Here is a 14,727-nt window from a genome sequence, read left to right as displayed (position 1 = left end):
GAGAAGGAAATGGCAACCCACTCCAGTACTCTTGCCTAGAGAATCCCATGGACAGAGGAGCCTGGCAGGCTACAGTCCACGGTGTCGCAACAGTTGGACACGACTTAGTGACTAAACCACCACCACAAGATGGTGTCATAGCCAGTGGTCCAGGAGTGCTCAAATCCTCTCCTGCATTCCATCCATCTTCTTAAGGGGGTACCCACCAAGGCGAAAGACTCAAATAGAAAACAAATGACCACTTTGTTATTAGCATGGAAAGCACCAAAATCCTCCTCTCTAGTGTGTCTCTTTCCGGTAAAAGGTAGATTGGAGAATGAAGTCTGGGGCTAGATATCCAAGTGAATTCCCCATTTCCGCCAGTCTTGGCTTAAGAAGGTGGAATAGAAAATGGGAGGAACAGGTCCATCTCCTCCAAGCCGGCAGCCCCTACCTGAGTTCCCATGACATGGGTGCAAAAAGAGCAGAAGATGGTTCTCCTGGCTCCCAACTTTTTAGAGACCCTGTCAGTAACCATAACCTAATGGTAGTTCCTGGATGCTGACCAGTCACACGAGCAGACAGGTCTTTTGCTGGGGATATTGAGGCAATAAGTAGACAGTTGTACAGAAGCTAACATGTGAAAGGGAAGGACCAGAAACAGTTAGTTCCCCCACATGTCACATTTGTTTTCAATCTTCAAATTCAGCATTTATTACTTTTGGTTTTGGTTATAAGTAATGCCATGATTTCTGGCAGGAATGTCAGTTGACATATTGATTTTACCAGTAATACCATCAAACATCTGCTTTAATGACTGAACCCTGTTTTTAAATCATTTCAACCTAATAGAGGTGTATTATCTTTTGCTTCTCTATACCTGTCAATATTTTTCTTGTCCAAAAGGGTGGCATGTTTTCATCAAAGTTGACAGTCCCAGAGAGATGTAGTGTGTGCTTAGATGCTCAGTCGTGTCCAACTCTTTGCAACCCTTTGGACTATAACCTGCCAGGCTCCTCTGTCCTTGGGATTTTTCAGGCAGAGTACTGGAGTGGGTTGCCATTTCCTCCTCCAGGGGATCTTCCTGACTCAGGGATCAATCCTGTGTCTCCTGCATTGCAAGCGGATTCTTTATCCACTGACCCATCTGGGAAAAGACATTACTCAAGAATTTTTTTCACAGGATTGACTTGACCCTTGATGATCTTACTGTAGTAGACATGACTTGTAACCAGTGTGTGCTTTTTCCTTTTCTTGTGAAAAAGTGGTTGGTTCTAGACATTAAATTTTATACCCTGAATTTGTGGTTTATAGGAATTCTAACACTGTGATTTTAAACAGAACATTACCACAGTTAAAAAAGCATATGGGGACTATATCTGTGCATGGATAGCTATAGATTTAAATGTGTAAAATTTAATTATGGGTGCTGTTTTTCCCAAATGAAAGAAAAAATTCTGACAAAAATTAGATATTTTAAAAAATATCTCCTCCTTAATAGATGGGCCACTTTCAATTGATCTGAAATTATTTCTACAAAAGCTCCTAAAATAAGTAGACCATGTATTTGATGACATAATCTATTTCTATTTTATTCTAGTCACATCTAGTACAGTATACTTATTCACATCAGGGCACTTGATTTCTGTATGCATGGACTCCATTAAATGCAATTAAATTTAGAGCCACACAGATTTGTTTTATATATTAATACCTCCCTTGACCTAAAATATACTAAAATAAAAACTGCTGAGTTTATATTTCGATAAATACACTGGCTTAGCATTGTGAATGTTGTCCAAAAACCTAGGTGACCTTTAATTATATAAGAACATGAGGGATCTCAACCTTCACTTTTAATGTTATGAAAGTATTTAATATTTTAAAATCAGAGTCCACATCAAATAATTTTTCTTTATTCAACTCTTATCTGAGTTTCCAATTCTGAAAAATCAAGAAATTCATTTAAAAATCATAGATAGCTGTAGATATAAGTATCAGTCTCAATACTCACATGGCATTTTTTCTTTCCTGCTTGCTTTTTAATAAAAACCTACATTTAACAAGCTTTAATGAACACGATAATATGGTAGGTTTGGGGCCTTGTTTTTCCCATTTAGACTTTTTTCATTCATTTTCTGTAATCTGATCGTATGTCTTCTTACTTTTCTCCCTCTTGAGGTTTAATGTCATTTTCATTTCCAGTCACTGATATGGAGGAGTTTATTTAATCTTGGCTATAATTCTATTGACATTTTAGTAGTTAGCTTGTCTGTAATAATGCACTGGAGTATTCTATGTTTGAAAGAGATATTGCCATTCATTAAAGTATGCGTTGCTTTCCACATTTATAAATTTTAAGGAATGGGGGCCAATGTCATCATATTATAATAAATACTTTCTTAAATATACGTAGGGCTTCCCTGGTGGCTCAGACGGTGAAGAATCCGCTTGCAATATGGGAGAGCTGGATTTGATCCCGGGGTGGGAAGATCCCCTGGAGGAAAGAATGGCTACCCACTCCAGTATTCTGGCCTGGACAATTCCATGGACTGTATATGTATAGCCCATTGGGTTGCAAAGAGTTGGACATGACCGAGCGACTTTCACTTTAAATATATGTAGGTTTTTGTTTTTTGAAGTCTTTATTTTTAGTTTCCAAAATAACAGTTAAGTTTCTGAATATTTTCATCTCTCAAGAAATATTTTCTGCCTTTTTAAAAGTCAGTCATATAATTGCCATAAAGTGATGCTTCCCCTTTTCAGTGTAGAGTTTCAGAGCTTTAATAATCCCATGTAGTCATCTTAACCATAACCTATATCAAGGTATTAGAACAGTTCTAACACCCCCCCAATTTTCTCATGCCTGATAGTCAATCTATTCCCACCCCCAGCTACTGACAACCTTTGATCTGTTTTCTGACCTTATTTATTATTTTGCCTTTTCCTGAGTGTCATATAAATGAAATCATTAGAGAGTCTGGCTTCTTTCACTAAGCAACATGCAGTTGAGATTCATCCACATGGTTGCATGTATGAATAGCTTGCTCCTTTTTATTGCCCAGCAGTATTCCATTGTACGGTGTGTTTCCATTTGATTACGCATCTACCTTTGAAGGCTATTGAGTTGTTACCAGTTTGTGGTGATTATGAATAAAGCATGCTTGCATCTCATTTTTATATGAATTTGCATTTTTATTTATCTTGGATAAATAGCTAAATGTAGGTAATGAATCTTACAAGATTAGGTTTAAATTTATAGAAAACTATTATTTTGTTTTCTCAGGAGGATGTGGCATTTCCAATTCCCACTAGCAATGTACAAGAGTTCTAGTTATGTAACACTCTTGCCACACTAGTTATTGTCAGAATTTTTTAAAATCTCAACATTTTAGTAAGTGTGTGCATGGATCTAACTATGGTTTTAATTTGAATTTCCTAGTGATTAATGATGTTGACTATGTTTTCATAGTTGCCACTCATGTATCTTCCTTGATGACATGCCTGTTCAGATACCTTACCCTTTTTTTTTTTTTGGACTTGCTGGGAGGGTTATGGAATCTCAGTTCCCCAACCAAGGATTGAATCTGGGCTACAGCAGTGAAAGTCTGAAATCCTAAGCAAAACTATATTTTACCCAGTTTTTAATTGGATTGTTTTCTTGTTATTGACTTTGGAGAGCTCTTTATATATTCTGGATAGGAGGCCATTTTTAGCTATGTATTTTGCAAACATTTCCTCTCAGTCATCTTGTCTTTTCATTTTCCTAGTTAATTTCTGCATTTTTAACTATATTTTTATTCTTTACTCTTAGTTTCTAAACCCTCATATTAACAAATTTACTTTGCTTTCTAACAAAACTTGCAACTTTTGGAATTGGAAGAGGCTAGAAGAAAACAGACTCCAAATATAGCATAGTTACATATAACATTTACTTGAATAATATAGCAATGAGGAATTCTCTTGGCTGAAAATAGCATAAAATCCAACGTGAGTGGCTTAGACAAATAAGACTGTGTTTCTTCATCACAAGAAGTTGAGAGTAGGCAGCTGATCACAGAGATTCAGGAGTCTCATGTGATCAGAGCTGATATCTGTAGGTTTTGTTGGCCTTTCTCTTGCAGTTAAAGGTTGCTATCACAGCTGATAATATTCACTCAGACAAGAAACAGAGGAAGAAAAAAGGACACTACTTGTACCAAGACAGCAACACTTTCGCAGAAACCTCTCATCTACTTCCGGTTGAATTCTCACTGGACAGAACTGGGTCCTGTGTCTAGTCAGTGCTGGGAGGAGGGGGTTGAAAATAGGGCCTGCGTAAGGTGAGCCTACCTTGTGTCTGTCTCATGTAACAACTTTAATATAACATCCAAATGCGCAAGTCAATAAAACTGTCTGCAAGAGCAGAAGATAACAATCAGAATCTAGTTTTGAACTCAGAAGTTTTTCTATACTTGCTGGCCAAGCAGCTAAACTCTAACGGCATCTTTCCAACTGAATCTTAGACATGCATGTAATAGTAATAATAAAAATGTGGCAGCTGTTATAATAAAAGTATAAGAATAAGATGTCATGGTTCATGAAGCCACATAACTTTTTCTTCTTTGGCTAACTGTTGAAGATAGTGTTTTACATAGTAGAAAAGTAAGATTCATAGATAGTATGTTCCTCAAAGTCACATAGAAAAGGGACTGAGAACAAGAAACTCATGATATAGAGTTGTCATCCCTTTCCTATATCTCTGTACCAATCAGAGTTTTCAAGATCAAGAACAATGATTCAGTGTAAAGTTCATATTGATACTGTCTACATAGTCTATGATAAATGAAAGCTCAGAGGCAAAAATCCTCTTGCACTTGAATTTTAGCTATTTGTTTTAATTCTGTCTAAATGGGAACTGTAAACTTGGTACACAAGAGAAGTTTTTGCTATGTTTGCATTTGTTATTCTCTCAGACATTTTTTCTGTCCAGAAAAAGTAAACTATCCACTTTTAAATATAAAGAAAAATTAAAATTTAAACTTTTCACTTAAAATATTTTAAAATAGCCCCTCTATGGTAAACATTAATCTTAGCTCAAAGTTTTAGAAGCAGCCAGTATTTTTTTTCGTATTTTGACCCATATGCCTAACATACTGAGTAGAATAGCCCATAAGTGAATATTAGCTGAATGAATTAATGAATGAGTCTGTTTGAACCAACTCACTACACTTCTAATGCTTTTATTGAATTAATCTCTATTTATCTATTTTCAGTATGTTAGAATAGATTCTGGGCTTTCCTGGTGGCTCTGCCTGCAACGCGGGAGACTTGGGTTCAATCCCTGGGTTGGGAAGATCCCTGGAGGAGGACATGGCAACCCACTCCAATATTCTGGCCCAGAGAATCCCATGGACAGAGGAGCCTAGTGGGCTACAGTCCATGGGGTTGCACAGAGTCAGACACGACTGAGCAACTAAGCACGGCACAGCACAGCAGAATAGGTTCTAAATATACAAAATGCTTGTTGAATTTGTGGGATTTACTCAAGGTTAGGGAATTATTGATTAAAATGTAAAACTCTGTAGGAAGAGTTTTTATAAATCATTTGACTTTTCACTAGGAATTAAATGTATCATATCCAATAGAATATGCTTAGAAATAGTGTAGGTGAAGTTTGCCAAACGTTTGGGGGCCCAAAAGATTCAGAGGACCATAAGCCCCATCCAGTGTCCCTTGAAGAAGCCCATACAACAGTTTTCTGTTTTCCCTTCAGAAACTTTCTCAGAGTATCTGGAAACTACTTTAGCTTTCCATAACAACTTTCTTCAAAAATTTATACTTTTACAATTGTCCCTGAAAAGTAAGATAGGCAGGGATAGGTTTTGCCCCTTAGGAAATAAAAGGCTAAGAAACATTCATAAGATGACACAGCTAATGAAAAGATGATTAATGTCTCCAGGCTTTGACTTAGAACATGACCTTTATAGCTCACTTTTGAAAGCCAAGTAGTCAGACTCTATTGTATTTTACAGGATGAAAGCTGACAGTAATACTCGATTTTACTTAGTATGTTATAACCAGAAAAGAGGATTAAAATGCTGTTTCACTTTTTTTTAAAATTTCTTTTAGTTTTTTATTTTTTAAATTTTAAAATCTTTAATTCTTACATGCATTCCCAAACATGAACCCCTCTCCCACCTCCCTCCCCATAACATCTTTCTGGGTCATCCCCATGCACCAGCCCCAAGCATGCTGCATCCTGCGTCAGACATAGACTGGCGATTCAATTCACATGATAGTATACATGTTAGAATGTCATTCTCCCAAATCATCCCACCCTCTCCCTCTCCCTCTGAGTCCAAAAGTCCGTTGTACAGATCTGTGTCTCCTTCCCTGTCTTGCATACAGGGTCGTCATTGCCATCTTCCTAAATTCCATATATATGTGTTAGTATACTGTATTGGTGTTTTTCTTTCTGGCTTACTTCACTCTGTATAATCGGCTCCAGTTTCATCCATCTCATCAGAACTGATTCAAATGAATTCTTTTTAACGGCTGAGTAATACTCCATTGTGTATATGTACCACAGCTTTCTTATCCATTCATCTGCTGATGGACATCTAGGTTGTTTCCATGTCCTGGCTATTATAAACAGTGCTGCGATGAACATTGGGGTACATGTGTCTCTTTCAATTCTGGTTTCCTCGGTGTGTATGCCCAGCAGTGGGATTGCTGGGTCATAAGGTAGTTCTATTTGCAATTTTTTAAGGAATCTCCACACTGTTCTCCATAGTGGCTGTACTAGTTTGCATTCCCACCAACAGTGTAGGAGGGTTCCCTTTTCTCCACACCCTCTCCAGCATTTATTGCTTGCAGATTTTTGGATCGCAGCCATTCTGACTGGTGTGAAGTGGTACCTCATTGTGGTTTTGATTTGCATTTCTCTAATAATGAGTGATGTTGAGCATCTTTTCATGTGTTTGTTAGCCATCCGTATGTCTTCTTTGGAGAAATGTCTATTTAGTTCTTTGGCCCATTTTTTGATTGGGTCGTTTATTTTTCTGGAGTTGAGCTGCATAAATTGCTTGTATATTTTTGAGATTAGTTGTTTGTCAGTTGCTTCATTTGCTATTATTTTCTCCCATTCAGAAGGCTGTCTTTTCACCTTGCTTATATTTTCCTTTGTTGTGCAGAAGCTTTTAATTTTAATTAGATCCCATTTGTTTATTTTTGCTTTTATTTCCAGCATTCTGGGAGGTGGATCATAGAGGATCCTGCTGTGATTTATGTCTGAGAGTGTTTTGCCTATGTTCTCCTCTAGGAGTTTTATAGTTTCTGATCTTACATTTAGATCTTTAATCCATTTTGAGTTTATTTTTGTGTGCGGTATAAGAAAGTGATCTAGTTTCATTCTTTTACAAGTGGTTGACCAGTTTTCCCAGCACCACTTGTTAAAGAGATTGTCTTTACTCCATTGTATATTCTTGCCTCCTTTGTCAAAGATAAGATGTCCATATGTGTGTGGATTTATCTCTGGGCTTTCTATTTTGTTCCATTGATCTATATGTCTGTCTTTGTGCCAGTACCATACTGTCTTGATGACTGTGGCTTTGTAGTAGAGCCTGACTCATTCTATGAGGCCACCATCACCCTAATACCAAAACCTGACAAAGATGTCACAAAAAAAGAAAACTACAGGCCAATATCTCTGATGAACATAGATGCAAAAATCCTCAACAAAATTCTAGCAATCAGAATCCAACAACACATTAAAAAGATCATACACCATGACCAAGTGGGCTTTATCCCAGGGATGCAAGGATTCTTCAATATCCGCAAATCAATCAATGTAATTCACCACATTAACAAATTGAAAAATAAAAACCATATGATTATCTCAATAGATGCAGAGAAGGCCTTTGACAAAATTCAACATCCATTTATGATAAAAACTCTCCAGAAAGCAGGAATAGAAGGAACATACCTCAACATAATAAAAGCTATCTATGACAAACCCACAGCAAACATTATCCTCAATGGTGAAAAATTGAAAGCATTTCCCCTAAAGTCAGGAACAAGACAAGGGTGTCCACTTTCACCGCTACTATTCAACATAGTTCTGGAAGTTTTGGCCACAGCAATCAGAGCAGAAAAAGAAATAAAAGGAATCCAAATTGGAAAAGAAGAAGTAAAACTCTCACTGTTTGCAGATGACATGATCCTCTACATGGAAAACCCTAAAGACTCCACCAGAAAATTACTAGAGCTAATCAATGAATATAGTAAAGTTGCAGGATATAAAATCAACACACAGAAATCCCTTGCATTCCTATACACGAATAATGAGAAAGTAGAAAAAGAAATTAAGGAAACAATTCCATTCACCATTGCTGTTTCACTTTCATTTGGAGTGATATATTTGTTGTTTTCAGAACTGTATTGTAAATTTACGGCTACCACTTGTTTAGTGGTATAAGCATGAAAAATTCAGAAACTTCTATTCTGAATATAAGAACTTGTGACATCTGCACATCTGTTTCAACACATGCTGTCAAAATAGTAGTGGTCTGATGTTGTCTCAATATAAGAAGACCTGATGTGGTTAAAAGAGGAAATATTTGGGAGGCAGTTAGATATGAATTTCTGTACCAAACTGACCACTGACTAGCTGTGTGATTGTGGGCATGTTGCCATCTCCACGGCTGTTTTCTTGTGTGCAGAATGCCTGAACCACAAGTTGTGAGAATGAAATGAACTCATAGATATAAAATGCTTACACTTGATATTTGACTCCAAAACTTATTTATTGGACATTTATAAGACCCTTTACTCAGTGTTATACAAGTTATATTTTCCAGCTCACTAATTATTACATATCAAAAGAAAATAGGTACCTCTGTTTATTAGTTCAGGGTTTTCTAATCTCAGCTTCATTGACATTTTGGTAGGTAATTCATTATTGGAGTGGGGGCAGGCTACCCTGACCATTGTAGGCTGTTTAGCAGCATCCCAGGCCTGTACATACTAGAGGCCAACAACACCATCACTCTCCCCATTTGTAACAACCCAAGATGTCTCCAGACTTTGCTCAGTGTCTCCTGGAGGTGGGGGCAAAATTGTCCCTAGTCGAGAACCAGTCTTGATCAATTCTTCCTAAAAGTGTTCAAAGCCTCCTAGTCCTAGAAGATTCTTCCTCAAAGTTCCCAGGGTCAAATACATTGGGAAACATTAAATAGTAATAATAGTAATTAATTTTTTATGCATTTACTATATCCCATGGACAGCTCTTATCTCTTTGAATCTTCACAACAGAAGAACTACAAGTTAGTTGCTGCTTTAAGCACATTTTTCAAACTAAAAATTGAGCCCAGAGAAATCAAGTAACTGATCAAGGCTTAGGGTTTGTTTCCTCCAGAGCTTGTGCAGTTATCTATACATACTACTTCTTGTATAGCCCGTTTTTAAATTCACAATTCAAACTGGGCTATTAAGGATAATTATTCTTAATTTGTATTTATCTCAGACTCTTAGAAAATTATTTTTTGCTTTTGTGCTTCAAATTTCCTCCTTTTGTTTTTTGTTGAAATATAATTGACATGTATTAGTTTCAAATGTACAACATAGCAATTCAATATTTGTCTACACTGTGAAATAATCACCACAGTAAGTCTAGTTAGCATCCATAACTGTGAATAGTTACAATTTTTTTTCTTTTTTTCCTTGTGAGGAAGACTTTTATGATCTACTCTCTTAGCAACTTTCAAATGTACAATACATAGCTCCATGGTGTCACAATGAGTCAGACATGACTAAGCACGTGTATATACACAGTACTGTTAACTGCAGTGACCTTGCTGTCCACTGTATTCCCATGACTGATTTTATAACTGAAGTTTGTACCTTTTTGCCCACCCCAACCCCCCTCTCTGGCAACTACCAATCTGTTTTCTGTATGTATGAGCTTGGTTCTATTTGTTTGCTTGTTTTGTTGTTTGTTTTTTTTTACATGCCACATATAAGTGAGATCATATGGTATTTATCTTTCTCTGTCTGACTTATTTTAGTTAGCATAACACCTTCAGGATCCATATACTTTATTACAAACTGCAAGATTTTATTCTTTGGCTGACTAGTATTCTGTTGCCTGTTTATCCATTGATGTCTACTTAGTTTGTTTCTATACCTTCAGTTCAGTTCTGTTCAGTTCAGTCGTGTCCGACTCTGCGACCCCATGAATCACAGCATGCCAGGCCTTGGCTCTCCTAACTAATGGTGCAATGAACATATTGCATATATGTGCATATATAGATATGTGTGTGCATATATCTTTTTGAGTCAGTGTTTTCATTTTCTTTGGCTAAATACCCAGAAGTGCAATTACTGGATCATAATATAGTTCTATTTTTAATTTTTTGAGGAAATTCCACAATATTTTCCATAGTGGTTACACTAATAGGACTTCCCTAGTAGCTCAGATGGTAAAGCATCTGCCTGCAGTGCAAGAGACCCAGGTTCAATCCCTGGGTCAGGAAGATCCTCTGGAGAAGGCAATGGCAACCCACTCCAGTACTCTTGCCTGGAAAATCCCATGGATGGAGGAGCCTGGTGGGCCACAGTCCATGGGGTTGCAAAGAGTGGAACATGACTTGAACGACTTCACTTTCACTTGACAGTAATTTACAATTGCATCAACAAAGCATGGGGGTTTTCTTTTCCCCACATCCTCTCCAACTCTTGCTATTTCTTCTCTTTTTGGTAATAGCCATTCTAACAGGCGTGAGATGATATCTCATTATGGTTTTGATTTGCATCCTCTGATGATCAGTGATGTGTTAGTGATGTTGAGCTTCTTTTCATGTGCCTATTGGCCGTCTGTACGTCTTCTCTGGAAAAATGTCCATTCAGATACCCTGCCCATTTTTAAATTAGATTGTTTTGTTTTTGCTGTTGAGTTGTATGAATTCGTATATTTTGAATATTATCCTCTTATCAGATACGTGATTTGCAAATATTTTCTCCCATTCGGTAAGTTGCTTTTGCATTTTGTTGATGGCTTTCCTTGCTGTGCAGAAGCTTTTTAATTTGATGTAGTCTCATTTGTTTATGCTTGCTTTTGTTACCTTTGCTTTTAGAGTCAGATCCAAAAATTATCTCTGAGATCACTAATAAGAAGCTTACCACCTATGTTTTCTTCTTTGAGTTTTATGGTTTTAGGTCTAACATTCAAGTGTTTAATCCATTTTCAATAAATTTGTGTGTACGGTCTAAGATAATTGTTTAAGTTTCATTCTTTTGCATGTGGCTATCCAGTTTTCTCAACAGGATTTATTTGTAAGACTGTCCTTTCTCTATTGTGTATTCTTATTTCCATTATCATAAATTAATTGACCATACACATACAGGTTTATTTCTGGGCTCTCCATTCTGTCTCATTGATCTATGTCTGTTTTTATGTCAACACCATACAGTTTTGGTCACTACAGCTTTGTAATATAGTTGGAAACCAAGGTGGATGATGCCTCCAGCTTTGTTCTCCTTTTTCAAGATTGCTTTGTCTATTCAAGGTCTTTTGTGGTTCCATATAAATTTTAGGATTGTGTTCTATTTTTATGAAAAATGTCTTTGGAATTTTGATAAGAGTTGCATTGAATCTGTTGATTGTATTAAAGTAAGATAAATGAGAGTCTTCCTGATGGAAGGGCATTCCAGACAGAACACACAGCATGCGCAAAGGCCTGAACAACTCAGAGGGGGTGATAAGTTTAACGTTTGGTTACTGCTCAGAGAGGAAGAAAGGAAGTAGGAAAACAAGACTAAAGAGAGCAGACTGGGCTCTGCATTGTTCTGCTAGCTGGACTTCTATGAGCATTTAACTTTGCAACCTTTACTGTAAGGGCAGCAGGCAGCCAGGAGCACCGAAGCAGCATGGTCTGGTTGGTAATGATAACTAAAGGCCATAGTGCTTTGTTGATGAAAAGACCCAGTTGACATTAATGCAGTGCTTTGAGCAACAGATAGTAAGTCAGGATGGAGCAAAGGGGTTTTAACAAGTGAAACAGGCTAGAGAAAATCTTCCTCTTAAATAGGCTGTAAGAGCAAATAAGCGGCATTTGTGGAAGGGCTATTTCTACAAAACAAAATGATATACTGTCTAGGAAGTAGCATGGAAACACGTATAGCAGCTATTTTGATAATCTGAAGAATTTGCATTAACAGGTCCCAGTTCCACAAAATGCTCTTCAGAGAACTGTGCTCCTCCCTGTTTAGATTTCCTACAGAAATTGGATACCATGGTTGTTTAGTGGAAGTGCAAGATAAAAGGTAGATTCTGAGTAGTCCTCCTGCCCTTCTAGTCCAGACTGCTTTGTCTTTCTTCTCCTTAAATATGATACCTGGGGAAGATGAATCAGCATTAGTGGGGAATTCAACCAAATCTATTTGAGAAAGGAGCCAGTAAAAAATGTTGGGAAATTAGTCCCAGACACTCAATGAATAGTTGTTGAATTAATCAACTTTTGAGTTGACCTTAATAACTTTTAACTTAAGCATATAAAGTAAGATTAATAGAAAAGAAAAGAAATATTCAATTTAAATTTTCCTATTTCATCTTTCATTGGTATAGCTTATGGTGGGTCACTCCTGAAATACACTCCAGTATAATACCAAATGGACTTTTACCTTTGTGCTTTGCTGTGCTGTACTTAGTCGCTCAGTTGTATCCAACTCTTTGCAACTCCATGGACTGTAGCCTGCCAGGCTTCTCTGTCCATGGGATTTGCCAGGCAATAATACTGGAGTGGGTTGCCATTTCCTTCTCCAGGGGATCTTCCTGACCCAGGGATCAAACTCTGGTCTCCTGCTTTGCAGGCAGCTTCTTTACTGTCTGAACCACCGTGGGAAGAGGGAGGTGCCACTTTGAGGACACTGAATCCAGAAACAGACCTAAGCTGGGAGTATGAAAAAGACAGGACTGTTACTTTAGCAACTTAAATGAGAGGCTTGATGTGGCATGCATGAACAGTTCTCACCATGGGAAGATTTATTATTTAAATCTTCAAAATGAGCATATAATCAAGAATAGTTAATCATGTTATTTTTCAAAACATCTTCTTCAAACTGTACTTTGAAAGTCATCTTCTACACTTCAGTTTATTTAAAATTAAGCAATATATTTTAGCAACTGATTTCCTAACCCCATCCCTGGTAGTTTAGAGGAAAAACAATATTTCTGTTACGTTTCAACAGTCTCTGTAGCTGTGTCTAGAATCATACTTAGTAATAATATGTTCTGTCTAAGAAGTACCTGTTGGGGTTGGCGTTCTCAGAGTGTTATTTCAGTAAAAGGAACCATACAAAATAATTATTTACTTATTTTTCAGATGGACAAAAAGAATCAAAGGGGTAAAGTGGTTCAACCAAGACCTCATAGTTCCCAAATTATATTAAAAGGCTCAAACACAGATCCACTAGTCAGCAAAACCTGTATGCTTACTGTTAACATCATTCTAGACTCAGATTTTACCCTCCATTCTTTCTGTTTCACCTAAGTGTTAACATGAACCGGTAGTGGATATGTTGTTCTGTATACCAGTTCTGAGAATCTCTTATTTTACTTGTCTTTGCTCCTGAATCTCTGTACTTACAAATTATGACTGTGTATCAGTAACACATTCCAACATGCATACCTTCCAGTGTTCAAGGAAAAGATATTGTAATCTCAGTGTTGTGGAATATTAATTTTAAAAACTATTTTTAAAGTATCACCTAGATTCAGGAAAGAACTATATACATCATTTTTATTACATATTTGAGAGCTAGAACTGTAAATAATGGTAAAAATTTTTACTAAAGGGTTTTTTATAAAACCAGATATTTAAGTTTTATTACTTGATAAACAAGGAATGCCAAATTTAAAACTTCTGAGTAAAAACGATTGCCTTATCTTTTCTACAGCAACCTCCTCCAACCCATCCAAAAAACTAGGAGGGATTTTTGGATCAAATCATCAGGATAATTGATCCAGACCTGTTTCACTTTGAGATAGGGAATTTCTGTCTTAACAATGAAAATATATTGTCCTATCTGCAATGAAAGAATTGATATTCTTAATGTTCTTACACATTCTTTTTTTATGTGAACATTTTAGGTGTATCAATATATGCATGAAACGATAACTGTTAATGGCTGTCCTGAATTCCGTGCCAGGGCCACAGCAAAGGTAAGACTTGAGTAACTTTAAAAATATACTTAACCCCAGTGATCTAGTAATTGATTGTGCGCGTGTGTGTTTCAGGTATTCTCGTGTGTACACTGTAAGAGAATTTAGACATCAGTGGCAGCCCAGAGTCTAGAACCAGTACTACTTCCCAGGTAAAAATCCTAATGGAAAAATTGAACGTTTCTGCTGCTTCTGTAGCTTAAGAAAGGAGAATGATTTCATTAAAGTCGCTAAATGTTCATTTGGCACAAGCAAATCTACTGGTTCATCGTATGAAATACTTCTTGGTTTTCTGACACATTCTTCTGATCCAAAAGAACCTGTTCACTATTCAATGCATGGAAATTTATTTGCACAAGTCTAAAGGTTTGACTCAAGCTAGACATGGCAAGAACTCACCTGATACCCACTGATGCAGGATTTTTCCATGTACTACTCAGCAGAGCAGCTGAAAGCATATGATATTGACCTAAAGGGAAGGCTTGTCGGCTGTTGTGGTAGAGACTACATTTGCTCTTGAAAGACTCCAATCCAGAGATTGCAGAGAC

The 14,727-nt window shown here is 36.9% G+C and overlaps 1 protein-coding gene across 2 annotated transcripts in view; it reads left to right on the top strand.

The window, feature by feature from the left end:
• Positions 1-14,727, top strand: part of LIN7A (lin-7 homolog A, crumbs cell polarity complex component) — a 157,885-nt gene that overhangs the window by 86,749 nt on the left and 56,409 nt on the right. For both annotated transcript variants that reach the window (XM_069584125.1, XM_069584126.1), the window contains exon 3: positions 14,108-14,179. In XM_069584125.1, coding sequence (XP_069440226.1) covers positions 14,108-14,179 — 72 coding nt within the window. The remainder of the gene's footprint in view (positions 1-14,107; positions 14,180-14,727) is intronic.

The sequence above is a fragment of the Ovis canadensis genome, chromosome 3 (assembly GCF_042477335.2).
Source record: "Ovis canadensis isolate MfBH-ARS-UI-01 breed Bighorn chromosome 3, ARS-UI_OviCan_v2, whole genome shotgun sequence".
Lineage (NCBI taxonomy): Eukaryota > Metazoa > Chordata > Mammalia > Artiodactyla > Bovidae > Ovis > Ovis canadensis.
This window is presented reverse-complemented; position numbering and strand designations above follow the sequence as displayed.